The sequence below is a fragment of the Carassius auratus genome, chromosome 42 (genome assembly GCF_003368295.1).
Source record: "Carassius auratus strain Wakin chromosome 42, ASM336829v1, whole genome shotgun sequence".
NCBI classification, from domain to species: Eukaryota; Metazoa; Chordata; class Actinopteri; order Cypriniformes; family Cyprinidae; genus Carassius; species Carassius auratus.
Genome location: NC_039284.1, coordinates 13274833 through 13296653, shown reverse-complemented (window position 1 = coordinate 13296653; position 21821 = coordinate 13274833). Strand labels below are relative to the sequence as shown.

At 41.2% G+C, this 21821-nt stretch overlaps 1 protein-coding gene across 3 annotated transcripts in view; it reads left to right on the top strand.

Annotated features, from left to right (window-relative positions):
* LOC113060735 (EF-hand calcium-binding domain-containing protein 11) overlaps positions 1–18588 on the top strand; it is a 51062-nt gene extending 32474 nt beyond the window's left edge. The window contains exon 5 of one of the 3 annotated variants that reach the window (XM_026229888.1): positions 16971–18588. In XM_026229888.1, the coding sequence (XP_026085673.1) occupies positions 16971–17127 (157 nt within the window). In that variant the 3' untranslated portion in view covers positions 17128–18588. Of the gene's footprint in view, positions 1–12306; positions 15371–16970 lie in introns of those variants that run through there. The other 2 variants (XM_026229887.1, XM_026229889.1) reach the window with 2 other exon arrangements.
* The last annotated feature ends 3233 nt before the right edge of the window (positions 18589–21821 follow it).

The window sequence follows — 21821 nt, the reverse complement described above, 5'->3', positions numbered from 1 at the left end:
TTCGATAAATAAAGAGTTATCAAAATGGAGTCTCCGAAGTTAATTTATATTATGCTCACAATGAAAACTGTTGAGTAATTGTCACACACCTGGACTCATTTAATGTGTTTTTGCCCGTGACCCAGTTTCTGTCTTTCCGTGTTTGATTAGTTCCCAGGTGTGTCCATTATCTTCCTCATGTGTTCCATGTCCCTGTTAAGTTAATGATTCTATCCACCTGTGTTTCCCCAATTATCTGTTGTTCATAAGCCTTGTCCTTCAGTTCTGTTTTGTCGGGTCTTCTCACTTGTGCTCACTTGCTACTTACGTGTGTCTACCTCTGTGCTCCACGTTGGATATCCCCTGTGTTGGATATATTAAAAACCTTATTCTGTTTATTCTCGACTCCGTATTCCTTCAGGCAGCGTAAGACCGTGACAGAAGACCCGACCCGTATAAGAGAAAATAGAAAACTGCGTGTTCTTCCCTCCGTTTTGTTTTTGTGTTTTCAAAGTCTTTTCTTTTCTTAGTGTTTCTATGGATCCCCTCTATCGTCCCGAATTCCTCATCCTTCTGCTGAAGCAGGAAGAACGCTCTCTCGAGGACCACACCAGATGGTTTTCCCTATTAGCTAATGCCACCAGCTACCCGGACGGCGCGCTCTGCACCTTCTACAACACCAGCCTGAACTCCAAATGCAGAGCGTTGTCGTCCGAAGATGGTCCTCGAGAGGATTTCGCCGCATTTGTGGAGTGGACTCTGGCGAGAAATGGGTCACCTCTCACCGTCTGCCCCATAGAGGACCTCGCCAGCCCCACTCCCGACCCAGAGACCAGCCAGCCACCATCACGCCGCACGGAGCCAGAGCCCACCGCAGCCGCAGAGCCCGAGCCATCCACTGTCAGGGAACAGGATCTCGAGAGCACGACTGACCAGGTGTGTGAGCCGGCAACACCGTGCATCGTGGGAGTCCTCGTGGAGATCGAGGGCGTGGAGGAAAGCCCTGCCCACACTCCTGCGACTGAGGGTGAGCTGTATACAGTCTCTGAAGGTCATAAGGAGCAAGCTCTGGATCTGATGGACTGGTCTATGGAGGTAATCCCTAATTTTCCTGTTTCCCCGCTGGTTCCGTCCAGCCCTGATTCCCCTGTATACCCTCTCAGTCTCCCACTCCTACCCCCTCCAGTCATTTCCTCTGCTCCATTTCTGCTGGTTCCGCCCAGCCCTGAGTTTTCTGTTTCTCCGCTGGTTCCGCCCAGCCCTGAGTTTTCTGTTTCTCCGCTGGTTCCGCCCAGCCCTGAGTCTTCTGTTTCTCCGCTGGTTCCGCCCAGCCCTGAGTTTTCTGTTTCTCCGCTGGTTCCGCCCAGCTCTGAATCTTCTGTGTCTCCGCTGGTTCCGCCCAGCTCTGAATCTTCTGTGTCTCCGCTGGTTCCGCCCAGCTCTGAATCTTCTGTGTCTCCGCTGGTTCCGCCCAGCTCTGAATCTTCTGTGTCTCCGCTGGTTCCGCCCAGCCCTGAATCTTCTGTGTCTCCTGCATTCACTCCCAGCCTCCCTCTCCCACCTCCTCCCAAACCTGCTGGTCCTTCTGCTCCACTTCCGCTGGTTCCATCCAGCCCTGATCCTCCTGTCGTTCCCCCCATCCTTCTCCTCTCTCCTCCTCCTAGACCAGCCAGTTCCTCGTCATCCCTGCTGGTGCCAGTCAGTCCCGCAGCTCACCCTCAGTCCGCGCCATCGGGGCGCGGTGGTTCGCCGCTGGACTGCCAGTCTCCAGCTCCGCCTTGGCGTGTTAAGGCCCTGTCTCCGCCTCCAGCCTCCGAGCCCTGGACTCCTCCTCGGTCCTTCGACCCAGCGGCTCCGCCTTGGCTCTTAGCTCCCTCGTCTCCACCGTGGCCTGTCATCCCACCTGCTCCACCGGGCTCCCTCGTCCCTCCGGCTCCACCTTGGTCAGTCGTCGACCATCCGCCGCCTCGGGACTCCACTCCTCTGGTTCCACCTCGTCACTCCATCCCTCCGGCTCTGTCAGGCTCCTCCTTCCCTCCGGTTCCACCTCCATCCTCGGTCGCTCCGGCTCCACAGCGGTCTGCCAGGACCCCGCCTCCGCCTTGGTCGCCTGAGCCTTCTGCTCCACCTAGGCCCTCCGGAACCTCGTCGTCACCCTGGCTCTGCGGCTGTGCTGCTCCATCTTGGGCTCCTCACCCACCGGTGCAGTCTCCGCCTGTCGGCCCCCTGGTGTCGTCGACCCTTCCTTCACCATGGCTCCTCCCGCCGTCGACTCCACCTTGGATCTCCGTCCTGGCTGGTCTCTGGTGGACCATCTGGCTCTTCCTGCTCCTGGCTCCTTCCTCCGTCTCCTCCCTGGCTCCTCCTTCTGTGGTCCCTGTCTGCTGGCCCCCTCCTGGAAGTCCGTCCTCCACCGGAACCTCCTCCCAAGTTCCCACCTACGCCTCCCCCTGTTGTTTCTACGGTGCGAGGACGCACCTACCGGGAGGGGGGAGTACTGTCACACACCTGGACTCATTTAATGTGTTTTTGCCCGTGACCCAGTTTCTGTCTTTCCGTGTTTGATTAGTTCCCAGGTGTGTCCATTATCTTCCTCATGTGTTCCATGTCCCTGTTAAGTTAATGATTCTATCCACCTGTGTTTCCCCAATTATCTGTTGTTCATAAGCCTTGTCCTTCAGTTCTGTTTTGTCGGGTCTTCTCACTTGTGCTCACTTGTGCTCACTTGCTACTTACGTGTGTCTACCTCTGTGCTCCACGTTGGATATCCCCTGTGTTGGATATATTAAAAACCTTATTCTGTTTATTCTCGACTCCGTATTCCTTCAGGCAGCGTAAAACCGTGACAGTAATAACAGAGAAAAAAGCTCCAAAATTAAAGTAGCATTTAAATGCTTTCATAATCTTTGCTTGTCAGCGGAAATTTGATGGTGTTCAGCGAAGCACCAGCCCCACGCACACTGAGTGCTAATCATATTCTGTCAAGTTTTCAAAGCCAGTTTGTTAGAAAATATTATAACATCATACAGCAGTAAACGCAGATCAGTGTGGATGGGAGTGGTAGTGTAGGTCACGCAAGAGATAGATAGGAGGCGGCACATCACTGAAAGCTGCAGTTAATGGATTTTTGCGTTCTCTCTCTGACAAGTCAGTGGGCATTTGTTGGTATTTTCATTTGTGAATGGATGTAATTAGCATGCTAATGAATGAATTGCAGTACAGGATCCCTCAGTTTTTGCTCTGTGATGCGGCGGACCTCTGAGCACTCTGTAATGACTGGTACACCCCCCCCCCCTTTAGTTGATGTATAAAACCCATAATCAAATCAGACAAGGGCTCAATCACCCGTGTTTTTCTCTAGCTGGGGCTGTTTACACCTCAGTGCAATATCTGGATTTCCATCTGTGCATAAAATGTAAATACCTTTGAGAAGGCCACTGTAGTTAAGTGATCGCGGGATGAGCAGCTCACTTGCCATATTCAGCATAATCTATCTATCTATCTATCTATCTATCTGTCTGTCTGTCTGTCTGTCTGTCTGTCTTATTTATGCTTTTATACTTTCAGTAGCTGTTTTTAATTGGCATTCTGTGCTTTTTAAGACCAATTTGTTGACTTGTAGTTTAGACAACTTACTGAAAATGTGTTGTTTGACACATCCCTGAATGATTCACGGATGCATTTTGTGGACTTCACTTGATGAAATGATGACTCACATTCTGACATCTGTTTGTCACAGCCGTATAGCGTAGCTACCTTAGTGCATCAATGTTCGTGCAATCAGACGGAATATGAAATCTACCCCATCATTCAGTGGCATATGCACAAGCTCCCAGACTTCTATCTCCACTGTGCCTTCACTGTCAGGACCAACTGAATGTTCCTTTTTACACACAAGCACCTTTTTCCATGTTTTATTTTTTTCTCAACTAGGCAGTTGATTTTATATCCTGTATACTCACAGTAAAGCTGCTGGGAAGTCAACATTAAATGGTAGAAACCTCTAAAAGCCTCTCACTCTAGTCGTCTGTCATAGTCAGTCATACATAGCCTTTTTGAGAGCTCATTCATTAGAAATGTTTGTCATTCCTCTTATCTGTGTTTGATGTATGATTAGGCAACCTCAGGTAGAGGTGATTTGTACCTCAGAAAAATTCAATCTATCTGGATTCAAAAGGCCAGCTGTGAACAAGTAATAATGTTCAGGTAGGTAATGTGAACAATTGAAGTCTTTCCTTCGGAGGCATAATGCATAGACACAAACAAAGTTTTTCCTTTCATATAATCCATGATCTTCTTCAGTTAAACTGGTAAAACTTAACTTTGCATTCTTTAAATGAACTGATTGTCAGGATCTTGGTAAGGGAGGAACTCAGGTGCAGACAGGGATTCTCAAACAAAGGGTTTATTACAAAAAGGGGAAACAAAAACCCACGAGGGGGAAAACACGGAGCAAGGTAAAGACTAAATAACTAAAACAGGACTGGACTGACAAGATAAACAAGGACTCTAAATACTAACTATAAACAAACACTCACGGTAATACAAACACTTCTTAAGGAACAATCACAGAGTGGAACAATCACAATCACAGGTACAATCACAAGTGATGAACACATAAGTAGTACACAATGAACCGACGCAAGACAGAGCACACTTGGAGACCTAAATAGGGGAAACAATCAAGACACGACAGGTGGCACAGATGGGACAATCAAGACACGACTAGGTTAACAAGGGGGGGCGGGGCAAGGGAACGAGACAACACAAGCACATGGCCCAAAGACAAGGCCATGCGCTTGTACACAAAACATGGGTCTGTCATGATCCTGCCTCAAGACTAGGAAAAATCAAGGACACGAGGGCAGGATCATGACACTGATGGGAACTAATCATAGCTTGTTAATTATGTATAATGCATTCTCGATGTTAACCTTGTCAGTGATGTTTATGCCAATATGTCCACCTTACTGTTATGATGAGGACAGTAATATCTGCTTTGATTTTGAGCAGGTGCACATTTCATAGGTATAGATTCTTTATTCTGACCTCTGTTTAAAGATTGTGTTGCTCCAGACTTTTAATTTCTCTGGAGCTTCACCCAGCTCATCAGTGTTTTTTTTCCTTCTGGAGGGTTATTTGAATATGTTGTTATGTATCCTATTGCCAAGAAATCTGATTTGTAAAATACAGCACTTTTTGGAGCAGTGAGCAACTTTTATGAGCAATAATCTAGAAATTTGTATTTGCAGCAGAACTGCAACAACTCATGTACAATCAATTTGACCAGGACAGAATGGTTGGGTGTCATTTAAATTTTGTTTTTGTTTTAAATAAACCATACGTAATCTTCTATGCCATTTTATATGTAAATATGCTACTTTATATTAATAATAACTTCAGTATAATTAATATTATTCTAAATCAGTGTGCTTCTAGATTATGGTATTATTTACACAAGTTATTTAAACTGTTAAGCTAAATAGTTGTTGTTGTTGTTGTTGTTTTGTTTTTGTGGCTGATTTTTATATTTCAGCCATATTTGCATAAAATGTGTTTCATATATTATATAGTCTTTGTTTTGCAGGTATGTTTTTAAAGGACCACATTAAACAAAGCCCAATAATCCAAAATATAATCTGCAGAATAATAAATTGTCAAAATAATTGTTTGTTGCAGTCCTAAATTGCATTTTTTTTGTTTATTTATTTTTTAGCTCTAGTTTTGGTAAAACTCCAGATATCACTCAAGCAGCTTAAAGACTGTAAATAAATTAGAGGAAAGGAAAAAAGAACTGCATTGCTCTGATATACTGTGGCCCAGCATGCAACCTAATTTCAACTAATTACCATCAGTCACCAGGCACAATGAGTTCTCAATTTAAAAAAAATATGCTATTTCCTTTAGTTTTTCATTTCTGAGCAGCATGTGTGTTGTTGTTGTTGTTGTTTTTTTGTCTCCCTGATATGTCTTGGTTTTTATTTCACTCTTGGTTGCCATAAACATCTTTTTATGCCTGATGCCTCATTTAAATCACATGTATTCTTTATGAAGATAAGTCATTGATATGATTTCTTGGATTTTTATCTTATTCTTTGTATCCTCTTGTAGTGACTTTATAGTTCTCTGTGCTTTATTGTTCACCCCTCATGTCCATGTTGAGAAGCCCTAAGGTCTATCAGCATCTATATCTGAGACCATAACTGGCTTCCTCCTTGGCAAACCCCCACTCACATTGCTGATCTCAAAGGCTTCCATTGTTTCTGACATTTGCTGCAGTGCTCCACATTTGAATTTCCTCCCAAGCATGTGTTGACTTTTTGAGAGGGGGTGAGTAAGAGATATCGGAGAAACATCAAACGAATGCCTCTGTACGGACAATAGCTTGAATTGTTAGTGCAGTCGTCCTCAGGGGCAAAACATCTCGTAAATTATGTTTAGCATGATTTGCCATTGTGCACATCCCATGGGGGGGTTTCTTATGGCTATGACGACACTTTCTGTGGCCTTGGTGGGTTACCAATAACAAGCTGCAGAGGACCTCCGGCAACTTACCTAGAGCTTTGTTTTTTTATGTTCAGACCGTGTTTATCTAAGGCATTTAATATTTTTCATTCTGTAATCAGACTGATTATACTAAATCTTCTTACTGTGACCCTGAAATTAATTTCTTTGGTGTGCATCTATATGTCAACCCTGGCATGATAAAAAGTGGCATATGTCTCAGTGGAGGGTCAGAAAATGCTATAACTGTATCAGAATCAGAAAGAGCTTTATTGCCAAGTATGATTGCGCATACAAGGAATTTTTATAAGTGACATAAACTTCTAGTACACAGAGACCACAACAACATAGACAAAAAAAAAATATATATATATAAAGACAAATGTTGCAAAATAAATTGAAAAATAAATAAGGATATTGCAAATTTTTCTTGCATAAATAAGGAACAATTAACGGTTCATGAGGTAGATTGCTTGGGGGAAGAAACTGTTCTTGTGCCTGGCTGTCCTGGTATTTGCGGCTCTGAAGTGCCGGCTAGATGGCACAAGTTCAAAAAGGGGATAACTTGGATGAAAGGGATCAATACCAATAATCCTTTCAGCAGTCTGAACCGTTCTCTGTGGTCTTCTCATGTCTGATTTTGTAGTTTAACCAAACCAGACAGTTAATGAAGTGCACAGGACAGACTCAATAACGGCTGAGTAGAACGGTTTCAGCAGCTCCTGTGGCAGGTTAAACTTCCTCATCTGGTGAAGGAAGTACACTGCTGTTCTAGACAGCAAAGAGAAATCGAATTAAAAACACAAATTCCCAACAGCATTCCGCAATTCCACTGATTTTGACAAAGTTGCATGTGACTCGTCTTGGTGGGCCCCCTTGCCCCTCCCAAAAAGATGAAGGTCTTTCTATCAGTTGCGTCTGACAAAAGAAATCGCGACTTGCTACAGAAGCAGCAGAGGCATATTTTAAGACACAAAGAAAGCGCTTTCTTTTTCAGTCACAAAGCACAGAGGAACATCCAACAAGAGCACTAGAAGCTTGGAGGATCAGTGCGTTTTCTTCAGCTGGAGAGTACTGTGAAGCGCTTGATCTGAATATGTAACCGGAGCACTGTTGGAGAGTGTATCTGGGGTTCCAATCACAGAACATTTGTGTGGGGGATAAACTGTACATGGGCGAGTGGAGGAGTTTGACTGTGCATGTTTTGTCTGCTCAGAGATTTTCTCTCTTCTCTGCTCTTTATATTTTGATTTCATATTTCAGCTCCCCTCAGGTGAGCGAGATGAAGTGTTAATGGAGACCATGTGGAACCCTGGTGATGTCCCATCAGTCCACATGGCCCAGCTCACGCAGGAGAGCATCAGTCCTACTAATCAGTAGCGAGAGCAACGCACTCGGAAAGCTGCCATCCTTACCTCCTCAATACTAGGGTCATTTCATCCCCAGCAGGGCATCCTCATATGGAACCTCATTTCTCCTCTGGATTTCTCATCTGTGCCTGACTGGGCCCACATACTCCACACCCACTCTCTCTGCTGATCTTTAAAGTCCTGCTGTATAACCCAAAAATTTTACACTTGATTTGTAACCATGCCTCCTCCTTCAGACATGAGCAAAAATCGACTTTTGATATTATGGTAATTCGGTAGCAGGAGTTCTGCTTTTTGTTGTGAAGAGTGCACTCTCACCGCGTTTTCTCCATCAGGGTGTCAGCATTGGTGCGAAGCCAGTGCCCTGATCTGGAACTTTCCATGTTTTATGCAGTGTGGTTGAATAGATACAAAACAAGATCGCTCACTGCAATCAACAGGGTTGGGTAAAATTCAGAATATAAGTTGCATCTATCTGTTCTTTGACTTTATTTTCTTTTGGATTTAAATTCAAATGTAATTTCTCACATGCAAATTCAAATGGCATTTCTGCATATTTTTTACTACCTAAATTAAAATTCAGGATCTTGAGTGCATTTTAGAATTAATGGCACACAACCCAAACCAGGGCTCAATGCTAAGGATTTTTTTCTACTTGCCTGGTCAGGCCAGTTGTTCAGTTTTTTTTACTTGCCCTGCCAATATGTTCACTGGCCCTTCCACAAAAAAATGAATAGTTGCTATTATCTTTTTTATTATTATTATTATTATTATTATTATTATCTAATTAACATCTGGCCATGTTATCTTTTATTCTAAAAAATAAGCTTATTTGACACCAAAATTTTATTCTCAATTCTAATTTCAATACCACAGCAAAAACTACTAGCCTAACAAATATAAAATTCAAACGTTATTAAAGACAAGTGAACAGTAAATAATAATAACAAATTAACTAGAACAAAGACACATATCAAATGATGCTTTAGGAAAAATAGCAGATGGGCTGAATGAGACGCAGATTCACTCTCTGACAGCTGGTGGCACTTATGGAACAGTAGAAATATAGCATTTCATTGGTTACTGCTGTAAACAAAGCAACACTGAGCTTATTAACACTACTTAAAGTTTTGTGGGGTTTTTTTTTCTCGTTCAAGCGCAAGAAGGCTTGGAAAGAAACTCAATTTGGTGTTCATGCCTTGTCAGAGAAGCATCTCTGCACATTGTACACCCAGAAGACAGCGCGTGAGTAATGAATGGATTTGTCTTTCACATCTTGCTTGAATGCTTTAAAATCACTTGAATATTTAAATTGGCAAGGCTTAAAAATACATGCAAATTATAAACTTTCGTTGACGAATAAGTCAGCTGTCCTGAGTGTTTTTCACACTGTATAGAATGCAAGAGTACACTTTGTTTTTCCATTCCCCAACATAAAGGCACCAAATTACTTGTTAAAATAAGCTTTCAAGCACGTTTGTGGGCACGGGTGTGAAGTAAAATAGTTATGACATAACTTTCAAGGCAGTGGAAACTCGGACCAGTTCTAAAAGAGACCAGCTCCAGCTCGAGAACCATGAGCATGTGCCTGACTGATACCCTGGTTGTTGGCCTAAACACGAGGAGGTGCAGGAGATGTCTGCTCAAGTCTCTGCAGGGACACAGAAATGGATTGATTACCCAATGAGTCTGCATTTCTGTGTTCCAAGCTTGACGATACAAACAATACTGGCAGTGATTCAATGGATTTATTTGTACCAGAGCAAGTTCCATGTTCGGCAGACATGTTCATTTTGTTTTCCGGAATGCGTCTTCGCTGGTAAGAAAATGCTGGTCTCTCTGTCTCACATTCCATTAAGGGGCTTTTCTGGAAAAGTTTATGAAGTGCAGAGAGAACTGAAGCAGCAGAAGTGTTTGAACAGAGCAGAAGAGTCAGTGGTCATCTGAATAGACTGTGACTCTCTCTCATTACACTGCCTGATTAAGCAACAAGAAAATGTTCACAATGAATCAGGTTTATTGTAAAGAGCCTCCAGTGCCTTCCCTCTCTTCCATTCTCACTCTCAGAGCAGTCTTTGGAAGTGGGATAAATTGTGGAGTAATATAAACAGAAGATTGGTCTCTCCTGGAGCAGACGATGATTGAATACGAAGGCCCCTGCGTCGGGGGTTAAGTCAAGGAGTTATTAAGAAGACGGCTGGAAATGACAGCGATGCCAAATGGAGCCAGTGGCTTGGGACGGGTTTGAAGCCAGGATGAGTTTTCAGGATAAGAGCTGGATTTAAATAAATTGACTTTCCCTTCCTGTGTCTAAAACGGATTGTTGTTGAGCGTTTTGGGGCCAAAGCGAGCGGTAAACATTCATTAGGAATCCATAGCCTTGGAACAAACCACACAGCTCCTCTCGTTTTCCTCTGCATGCTCCACAAAGCTTCATAGTCGTGACTTTCAATCCCAGTTACGTAATCCATTTACCACCTGTGAAGCTTTGAGGAAATTGCCTTCAATTGGTCAATAAGCTTTTTAAGGATGTCACACAGACATCTCTTTTAATTCTGTTTAAGAAGCTGCTGCGCCCAGGATGAGTGCAGATGTGGAAAGTCACAGCGATGTCCTATTAACTAAGTGAGCGAATCACAAGATGCACACTTCGTAATCATTAATCTCTCCTCCCGGTAAGCACATTCTAATTTACAACCACAAGCTGTGGGTTTACAGCCTAGTTTCGCCTTCATGGCTTTGTGCTGAAAACGTGTCAGGATTTTAAGCATGGCATAAATCAAACTGTGGCATTCTCCTTATTTTAGTGTGTTATATCCTAATGTCGGGTGCACAGAGAGGGGACTGGTTTTGGGTGGGTGTGTGTGCAATGGTTTTAGGTTGTGTTAGCTAGATGTGTGTTTGAGTGCATAATAATGTGTGTGTGTGTGTGTAAGAGAAAGAGAAAGAGAAAGAGACTGTTCATCTGACAGGCCATGAGTGTTGTTTGGCATGCACTCTCTCTGGGTGTGTGGGACTACTGGAACAACAGCTTAGTTTTCAGCGCACTCCTGTCAGACTGTTAAGAATAGACTGTCCTTGCTAACACTGCTCTTTTTCTTCCCTGGTGACTGGTGTTTGCAGACCACCTGTGCTGGAGGGAAGAGACAAATAGAGAAATGCAGATGGAAATATAGTTGTTGCGTGCAGTGTTTTGAGTGTATCCTATGCAACCACTCTCAACAGAAAGGATTGGTCTGGTCAGGCCAGTAGTTATGTTTGATAGATAAGATTATATTAAAATTACCTTGATGACAAGCAAATTTCACAGAAATCCAAAGTGCATACATTTGCAAGGCATAAAAATGCATGTACATAATAAAAAAGCAAGGTTGGCCTATTCACCCTGGGTCAAGAGACCATCCTTATTGTTGAGCCTTGGTAAGTATACAGATAAAGGGCACTATTTTAAAGATCTAAGCGTAAAGTGTAAAGCGCAGGTGCACTCAGGGCGTGTCCAAATCCACTTTTGCTATTTTAATGACAGAAAAATGGTTGGTGCACCCGGGCTCATGGTCTAAACTTCTTGCCCTATTCTCTTAATGAGTAATGGGTGTTTTTTGGGCGTAACTTGCAATAAACCGATCAGAGTCTCATCTTCCATTCCCTTTAAGAGCCAGTTGCACTCGTGCCATGACGAATTTGCTATTTACATGGCGGAATTTGGCAAGTGCAAAGATAGAACGCGTCTCCGAGATGAAACGGAGCTGCTCATGTGCGAGCAAATAGATAGCCTAATTCTGATACATGCGATGACTATCCATTATGACTTGTAGGCATTTATATATATGTATATATATATATATAGCCTACAAAAAAAAATCTTATGCATTGCAATCCTTTAATTTGTAATATTTTGCATGTTTGTGTGCTGCTTTTTGTCCCTGTGTTTAATAAGCAGTGTGTACGCTCTTTAAATAACAAAGAAAAAACATTGCGCCAGACTTTAGACCAGGTTAGAGCTGGTCTATGGTGCAGTCTATTTTCACCTCCTTAAAATAGCAATGCACCAGCAATGTACCTGAACACACCTCTTTTTTTGACCAGCACGCCCATGGGCGCAAAAATGAGCGCAAATGCATTTGCTAATTAAACGACTGGACGAGAAAATGCGAAATGGCGTTGGACTGACACTAGCAGTTTTATATATTATGTGTATTATAGGGCCCAAAAATGGTTTTCATCTTTTTCATCTTTACAGGTCTTGGCTTGTAATATTACACACTCAATAACTCAAACACTGCAGCGTTGCTAATCGCATGTATTGTCTAAAAAAAAAAACATTGCTTAGGTACATATATGATTAGCATTCCTCATGCTTAAGCAGCTTGAGGGATTATGTATACACGCATGAGGACGAGATGTGTAGATTCTTGTTGTACGCTGCCAGAATTAACCTGCATCTTGTTTGTAGGCTCGACAGGTAGCTGTGGAGCTGGAAGCCAGCCGCCCCTGACAGCGGCATCAATATCACGTCTGGGGGCCACAGGCGGGGAAGAAATTTCTGCTGCACATTTCACAACTCCCATTGATACTTTCAGCAGTTGCCATGACAGCAACGTGCAGTGGTTTTAATGGAAGTGATTTTGTTCATATAAAATTGAGCTCTGGCCGTAACATCTCTCCCACGGTGCAGCAGGTCTTCATTTATCACAGGTGAAAATGCAGCTCTTCAGGATCCCAACCCCACCCCTCTTTGTGCACTCTTATTAGGACAAAAGAACAGCAAATAAAATGAAACAGGTTTAGGATCCATGATGTGCCACAATTAAGACACAATCAGAGCACATCTCAGCAGTGCAGTGGCTCTTTCCCTACCCACCGGCTTGCAAGAGCAGAAGGTTTTCTTTTCTACAGTGGCATGCATCTTTGATTGCTTGTTGAGCTCCTGTGCCCTCTGCATATCCAGAGATCTGTCGCATTGTTTATTTGAAGTAGAACCTGATTATGTCTGTTTTCTCCTTTTTGGATGATGAAACAATGTGTTAGAGAAGATGACAGTTATCTACAGATACTTTAACTGTCTCATAGTACAGGGGTTTTCAGTGTGCAAGGCCATTTCACTGGAAAGAATAGTACTATAAATACTATATATATCATAATTTTTATGATTTTAATTTACAGTTTCATTAATCATGAGACTAACCATGATTATGTAATTCTGTTGTTTTTAGCCATAATAATTCAAATTCAAATCTATACTAAAATCTATGGAATGGTATTTATTGTCTGAAGTGGTATGCAAATTCATTTGAATTAAACTGAAAATTGTTTTATCTTTTCATGCTTATACAGGAGGCATGTGTTGGGGTCGTTGGCATCAAAGTTTGAAAACCCCTGTTTTAACATTTTCATATTGTTCTGTGTCTTAGAATAAAAACTGTGCTGCTGTAGAGAAAAGTTACGCCAATAGAGCATCTTTTCTTTCAGGTTTGTGCAGCGTCAGTACAGGAGCAAGGCATGCATTTTCTTGACAGTGACAGAGTAGCACTTGCAGTCTGCCGGGCTTCTCCTCCCCATCTCCCAAAATGTTTCAAAATGAAATAAATAAAGAGAGCAGAAAAAAAGAACATCTGAACACCAATCAGAAGAATACACCTGTTCCTGTGGGCTACACTGATGATGTCATCACCCGCCTCTTTCCATCTCCGGGGAAGGCTGCAGTGTCCTCCACAGGGAATCCTGGCACGGAGGTGTGAGACAAACGAATCGTCTAGGCAATATTTATCTCACTTATGGCCATCCAACACATTGCTGCCGAGCAAATCTTGCCCACTCTCTCACAATTCCATGCTGATTTCCATCCCGACACAAATCCTGTGTGACTAAGAAGACTGGCTCATCGTGCTCACTACGCTCAGGTTCCATCTCGCCGCTCTGTGGTGCGTTATCAGAAGCGGCGCAGATCACATACAGTGAGTGTTTCGTAGGAGTCGTGGCCTGGGTGGATGACTTGGCAGGTTCTCGGCTGAGTTGATTAGCTGAGCGTTCACAGATACAGCAGCCACACTGCGTAGTAATAAGAACAACATCCCCGAGCCATGCGCCATTATTCTGATTACAACGGTATTCTAGCTATGACAATGTGGTAATTAGAGGATCTGCATGCTTCGATGAGTCTTCATCGCTGCTCAGCCCCAAAGATATTCCTCATCTCTGGCTGAAGGCTAATAAGCACCGAAGCAGACACTTGTGCACATGGAATGGCAGGCCCATTTAGGGACCAACAACTCAGCCCTTCTTAAAAGTAGTTGGCCACCATCTGACAGTGTTCTGAATCTGACACTGACAATTCAAGGGTTTGTTCACACAAAAATAAAAACGGTCATCATTTACTCACCCTTGTGTTGTTTCAAACCCGTAAGACTTTTCCTGTGGAAGATATTTACGTTTTGGACAACTGATACATTTCTCAAAATAGCTTCTTTTGTGTCCTGCAGAACCTCAAAATGTCTTTAATAAGATTGAATGGCATACAGGTTTGGAATGACATCATGTTTTATTTTATTTTTTATTTGTTTTGTGATTTATGAATCATTGGAAAGCACACGTTAACAGTTTAATTGGCCTGAAACACTGCCTTGTAAAATTTACTGCATTAGCATATAGAGTGTTTTTTTCTTATGTACAGAAAATGGACATTATAATACAAACATAAAATTGAAAAGAGAACTGAGTCAATCAGATTCTATCAGAAAATCTGTGTAAGTACACAGCCGTATTTTTACCTTCATTCAAACAATAGATCGTTTATGGCGACTCCATTGAAAGGGCTTTGATTGACACTGCCATGTTAACTACAACAAGCAGCGTATGAAAGAAGAGACAGCTAAAATATCACTCGTCTGTCTCTTCCTGCTGAGCTAGACCGTGAAGACTATACAGTCCATCCATGTCCAGTACTGTGCCCTCTTTTATGACAACCTGTCAGTCTGTTTGATGCAAAGCCCTAGTTCTAATATCACATCACTCAGTCAAACATGGCAATGCCGGAATTGGTCCTCTTCGCTACGTAAATTAGATTGTCAGTACACTCAATCCTCTTCACGCGTGATTATACTCAACCTTGTCACACTTTAATTGCAACCTCTTGATTGCAGGCTAGCAAGAGAGATATGTTGCCTTATTTGTCTAATCAGTGGGAGTAGTACAGGTGTTCAAAAGCTGTACGTGAAGTTTCAAGCAGTCATTCTCACTCTTTGCCATCATTCTTTCTGTTGAAAGCCTCGAAGAGGTGCGGAGGTTCATGCTTGATGTCTCAACGGTCCTCCTCCATGGGGAGGACTTCATTAGTATCTAATTAGATGTGTGGTACACTTCCATTTGAATGTGAGTCACCGGCATGGAAAAAGGAAGTGTGATTTTCCAGTTGCTGGATGGTTAATGTTATTTTAATTTTCCTCCCTGTTGCTACCAAATTTCCCTCACATCTGCTGTGTTTGCACACGACCAGTCTGCTGTTGAAAGTAATAGAGAAATCACCCCAGTGAGTGAGAGCAGGAAAATTCCAGCTCCCTCTATATCTTTCCCCTTATGTTTGGTCTACCTCATCTGCAATTGGAGGAGCAGTTTCCCTGTGGCGGTTTTTATCTGCATTAATCTTGGTCTTGGTAAAAACATCCGCTTAATGAGTTTTACGTGATTGCAATCTGATTCTGTGCTTGCAGACTTGCGTGATACACTGTAGACGATAAACAGCTGAACCAGGGATGGCCAAAAAGCAGGAAATAAAGTTCTCTCTCCAGCAGAATAGCTATTTTAATTTCATCTTTGAAACAGGAAGTGAGCACTGAGAGGAAGAACTGTCCACCTCTGCTCTTTGGACACAATTCAATTTGCTCACACGGTCTTTATCTGCTCGTTATGTCAGATTGTGGATTAGTTTTTTTTTTATATGCTTCAGTGTGTTTGCTTTTACTTTTTGTATCAAGGGACTTTTTTGGTGATTGCTTCAGTTTGAAAAGCTAATTTAATTTCTAAACTGGTACTTCCTGAAATTCATGGCTTTTTACTTTAAGACCTTTAGTCGGAGTCAAGGCGTTTTTGCCTGCCACATGACTTCCCCCTCAGGACTCATAAAAGACTCAGTCAGCTCAAAATGAGCAGCTCTCCACACATCTGCCACCTGCCCAGGGAATGACTACCACCAGGAAGTGAAATAAGTTGGACGCTGACTCGCTCAAGTCAATCAGACAGCACTTACTTGCAAGGTTAGAGTGTACATCAGTCACTTTCACACCTGAGAGTTTAAATACATCTACCACCTCTACAGGTATTCAACTGTGTCGGCCCACAATGATACAGTACTTGACTACACCTGCTAAACCAGAAAACCTCCATGCAACTCATTTGTCGTCATATTTATGGATTATCAGATTGCATCAACAGCATAAGAGCATTTGAAAAGGAATACTATTGCAGGCCATGTTAGTGATGAAGTGCCTGGGATATAGATCAAAGAAAGGATGTCATTTTGAATTTGAGCGAGAGAGCTGAAGCATTGCATATTACTTGCTCTCCTGCTATTCAGTTTAAGTTTATATCAAACGCTGACAGATACTCAATAGTGTTTTCTGAGTTTAATATTGCAGAGGACTTTGCCCCTCACTTCTTTGCTTTTTTTGATGCCATTCTGAAATTCAGCTTTAGTCTGAATGCTTTTAAAATGTACAAACTAATCAGATCTTATGTGCATTATGTCCTTAAATGTCTTATAATGATTTGACTGAAAAAGTCGAGGGGTAAGATGGTGTAGGATTTACTCCGGGGTAAGATCTCTCACCACTTGACCACATGTCACTAAATATTAACACATTTTGTTGTTGTTTTTGAATTTTTGCGCTCTTAATATTCTTTCACTGTCTTTAATATTTTGAACATTTTGAATTATTCTTTCTAAAGAGTTTGTGCTTTTGCTTGTACATGCAATCAATACATCTCCAAATATGACTGTTTGGATACAATAAATGGATACTTTTCTTAAAAGGGGCATCTTCCTCCATCTTACCCTTCTATACTTGCTTGTTGATACACTAACATTAACACATTTATTTGTTGTCCATTTATTTAATTGTACAGGCATGCAGATCAGGATTCTGATGGTCATATCAGCTTCAAAGACTTTGAAAATGTCATCAGCTATGGTTTGGCGAACATCTGCAGCTCCACACAATATAAGAGTCCGGAAACTGCTTCTGAAAAAAAAAAACATCAAACTAGATCACCCATAAAATAACCTTGCAATTGTTTTCCCTCCTTTTGGCTTTCAGTATAAATCTTTGACAGTCAGCTGTTCACATTGACTCTCCAAAAGATAATTGTTAGCAATTTAGAGAACACTGTTTTGGCCTTGTCTGCTGAAAGGCAGAGTAACCTCAAATGCTTGATACTTGGGTTTGATGATGAGTTTTGATGTTGTATCGATCCATCTGGACTGAGGTTGCACCATGTAATAGAGAAGCACACATTTCTATTGTGCAGTTGCCTTTCAAACTACATTAAATTTAAGGAAACCTCTCAGGGTCTACTTCACTAGGTGCGGAAACAACATTCATGTCCCAGCTTTCTGATATTGTGTACTCTGTGTCTCTTAAAATAAATTCTATGAGTTCTGTCACCCCATTTTATGGCAAGTAAGGGGTCGAATCTTTACAATTCTTCTTCCTCATTCAATTTCCATCTGCAAAATAGGCAGTTTGTCTTAAAATTGAATATTAACTATCCTATTCAGATTCTGTTTTTGCAGAACTCCCTGCTAGTGACATACAGTATATTAAAAAGCCCAAGCGTACTCGTTCAGGGAGGATTTTAACCAACTCGTCTTGTTATATGTGATTATGGAACTGTAAATACTTGTTTGTGTTTCGAGAGATTTGCTGCACTCCCATCTGAATAAAGATTCATTTTTTTGTAATCACTCCCGAGTCTTCATCTGTATGACATGACGCTCATTCTATCCACAATCCATTAGGCGGCTCAGGAGGCATCAAGTAAGGAAATGGCCTTGGAGAAAAATAATCAAATTCAGTTTTAATCAAATACGTGCTTAATCCACTCATAGGTTCATTTTTGGGAATGGCCCGCTGTTCAAATATAAACAGAGAGGTGCTAGTTTAATCTTCACCTTCCACTTTGAAACTCGATACTTGCCGTATTGTGATGTGGAAGAGAGCACGCAACACATGAGCTGAGGAAAAAAGGTAGAACTGTCTTGCCACGTGGCATCAATCTAAGACTTGCCAAAAGTGCAAAGAGATGTAGAATAACACATTGTGTGCCTGTTGTTTATGCCAGCCATTTGAGGGAATAGAACATGTTTCTTTGTGTTCTCCACTGATGTCGATAGCTTTCTATGTTTCTCATTTGTTTTCATGCCATGGAGCTGCTATGAGCTGATCGCGAGGAAAAGAATTCAACAGTTGACAGTTGTGGATGACCAAATGCATTTGTAAATTATTAATTACTTTAATTATTTGAAATATTTGAAAAGTTATATTAATATAGTAATTAATATTTGAAAAGTTAATGACTGTACTTTACATTAGATCTCTTACTTTCATCCAATGTGATGTGCACATGTGAGTGTCTGTTTCCACAAAGTTTTAGGTTTGCATGTGTCATTGGCTGTTTAGAAGAACCGTATGTCTATGTATCATCAATAGGACGTGCTTGTACCAACTCGGTGTATTTGTATTGAAATGGGCATGAGAGAGAAACAAGGTCCCACCTTGTTTTGGTGGAGGAAGAACAAGAGAACATGGTAAGGATGAAATATCATTAATCAGGACTGGCAGATAGAAATGAGGGACCTTGCTCTCTGCTCAACCTGCTAGCAAAAAGAGAGCTTCACCACAGAGTGCTCTATCTGTGGAGGACGAGAAGCTCTGATTCAGTCCATTTGTGCCGTATTTGCAGGGTTCTTGTGTAGTTTGTTTCTGAGCCGACCTGTCACAGGCTCCTTGTTCATTCTGTTGTCACCTTTGCTACTGAAAGTCAAGTCATTGTTAACATGTAAAGCAAAATTTAAGGGTAGTGTGTTTGAATAGAAGACTGTGCAGATGGTCCAGAAATTCAATGTAATAGGTATTTTTGAGGTTGAATGGCCAAATATGCACATTATAATGAAAACATTGGAGCCGTGGCCCAACAGTTGACCCAGCAGGTGCTTTGAACCCAAAGTATTCATGTGAATGACACAAGTTGGTATCAATCTTGTAGATTTTCTCATATTTCCAACCTTCTTCATTGTTTCATGTCACCTCTACAATTTTGATCAATCAATAAAAGGCCAAAAAGAACAAGAAAAAATAGATTTTACATCATATTTGCTACTCGGGGAAGGCTTGGTGACCAAGTGAGAGGTAAGGACATACATTAAACCTTGCTTTCTAATCTGAGATAATGCCTGTGAGACTTTTATGTAATCTAAATGATCGAGATTAAGATTAATAGAGAAAGCCGCCTAATTATAAATTCTCAATTTTTGCTTTTGGTAAAAAGGAAATTTGGAGAAAAAAAAAATTGTTTGCTCCAAGCTAGTTTTTTGTAAAGGCTTACAGTAACTGATAAATGCTGACAGTGAAGGCACATTCCAAGGCGCTATGAGCATATTGATTTCCTTATGGGGGGCCTATTAAACATGATTAATAGATACTTTCCTCTTTTTCTTTCTCTTAAGCTGTGTTTAGCCACACAAGAGCCCAAATGTAATGGAGAGAATGGATGAAAAATGACGGGTGATTTACTCAGAACTCCGATGAACTGACAAAACTGATGCGGCGTCTCCTCACGGTACCCTAAATCACTCATCACGGTCAAAAATTAAAGATGTGTTCTCCGTTTATTTGTGTATTAGCTTAATGAGGTATGAAACTGCTACATGGGTGGAATGAGACCACTTTACGTCTTCGGTTTTTGAAGGGTTGTATCAATTGATTTTTTCCCCCTTATTTTATGCGCCACTCCAAAAGATTTTTTATAGGTTCAGGAAATCCAACAGCTCTTTGAAACCTTTATATCCAGATAAATGTTTTATTTGCTTTGCTGCTGGTGTTTCCAAATGGAATTGCAATGAAATGACAAATATGTTTGCGAACAGATTTCTTGAACAATCACTTCTTCTGCCATTGGACAAACTGATAGTCCTGCTCTAAACTCACACCATTGTTGAACTGATGTTGATGGTAAGATTTACAAGACAAAACTCACAATCAGTCAAGTGCATGGTGTAGAAATGAATGGATCTGCTTTATGTACATAGAGAAACAGCACATGCATCATTAGTCAATTAGAAATTTACCGCTGATTAGTCTTTGAAGTAACATTTATGATGCAGTTACTCTGAAGTCACTTTAATGAAGCACTTGATGTAATATTGTAATATATCAATTGAGATGCCATAGTGAGACCTTGATATCACAGAGGCTCTGAAATTATACATTTAAGTCACTTTCTTCTGAAATTATTAAAGTTAATTTCTGTTGAACCTGATCACGTAAAGAAGGCATTTGGTGTTGAATGCAACAAATGTGGCCTTCATGCACCCCACAAGATTCGTTTACTTCATTCCTTGGTGGCTGGGCATAGAGTCCTCTGAACTCTAATTATATGTGCAAACAGAGCTGAAGCCCATATTACTGTATCACAGAGGGTTTGGCTCAATTAGCTTGTGTAAATATCACACTGGCAGCCACTGAAGAGCCTCTTATCACCGTATTATGTTTAAAGGTGCTGTTCTGTTTCACTGCCTTTGATTCATTATTGCACAAACATTAAATCATTCTGTTTTAACAAGCCTCTTCTGTTTCTGCGCTAATTAATTAAAGCTCATCAGTAAATGTAATATCAGGATACGATGCATTCACATCATCCATTTGATGCATTTGCTCTTTTACCGATTTATGCATTTTATCAGTATCATGGACAAATGGCTGACAAAAGCGGATTTGTCTTGTATGTTCCCTGATACTCTAGCAGATCATCCATATTTCCCAGATTAATCAATAATTGCAACCCATGGTCCCCCGTATGATGATGTTAACTTTATGTTGAATGACAGTAATTTACTGGCTAATAAAATTAAAGTTTTTCTTTGTTATCAAGTCCACTTATTTCCACATGAAGTTCTCCCTTTGTCATTATAGCAAAGGTAAGCTGTTTGGCCAAATTAATCATTATAATACAACACTGATATGCCGTAATAATGATAAGCCACACTGCATGTTTAGTTCTTCAACATGTTGTCTGTTTCGCTCAGCAGGTTGCATATGTTAATGCTCAACAGGCCTGTCCAAATGGGACAAACGGACCAGATGCATCTCTCATCAGTTCACTCTGCTTGTCTCTGTGCGGTCCTTTCCAGTAGTTTGTGATGCATGGCACATGGTCCACTAATGACCAACATCAGCGTTCAAGCCAAGCTGGAAGATTACACCAGCTCCTGACTTATTATTGACATTGATAAAATAGGGACACAGACAAATACACAGACTATTTAGGAAGAGTAGACAGCCAGTCAGTTGGAAGAAGGTCATGTTTATTTATGGCACAGCTGCATAAAGCAATAATAACAACCAACTCAGCATGCAGACTTTGTTGAAATCAGAACTGGAGTTTTGAGGCTTTTTTGTCTGTTATCCATTTACCTTCAGCATGTCCCACCCCAAAATTTGTGTGTACATTACAAATAAATGATAGTAATTTATTTTATTATTTATTTAGAATTATAGAGATTGTTTTACTTTAGATTTATTAATAAAAAAAAAACATAATTGTAAATATAAATATAATTTAATTTTAATTATTATGTTTAGTTTATTTAAAAACCTGCTTAATTTAAAAGTTTTTTTTATTTTTTTTTAATAAAGCATCAATTGTCACCTTTTATGAATTTTTTTTTTCAGTAATGGAAGTCACATATTCGTGACCTAA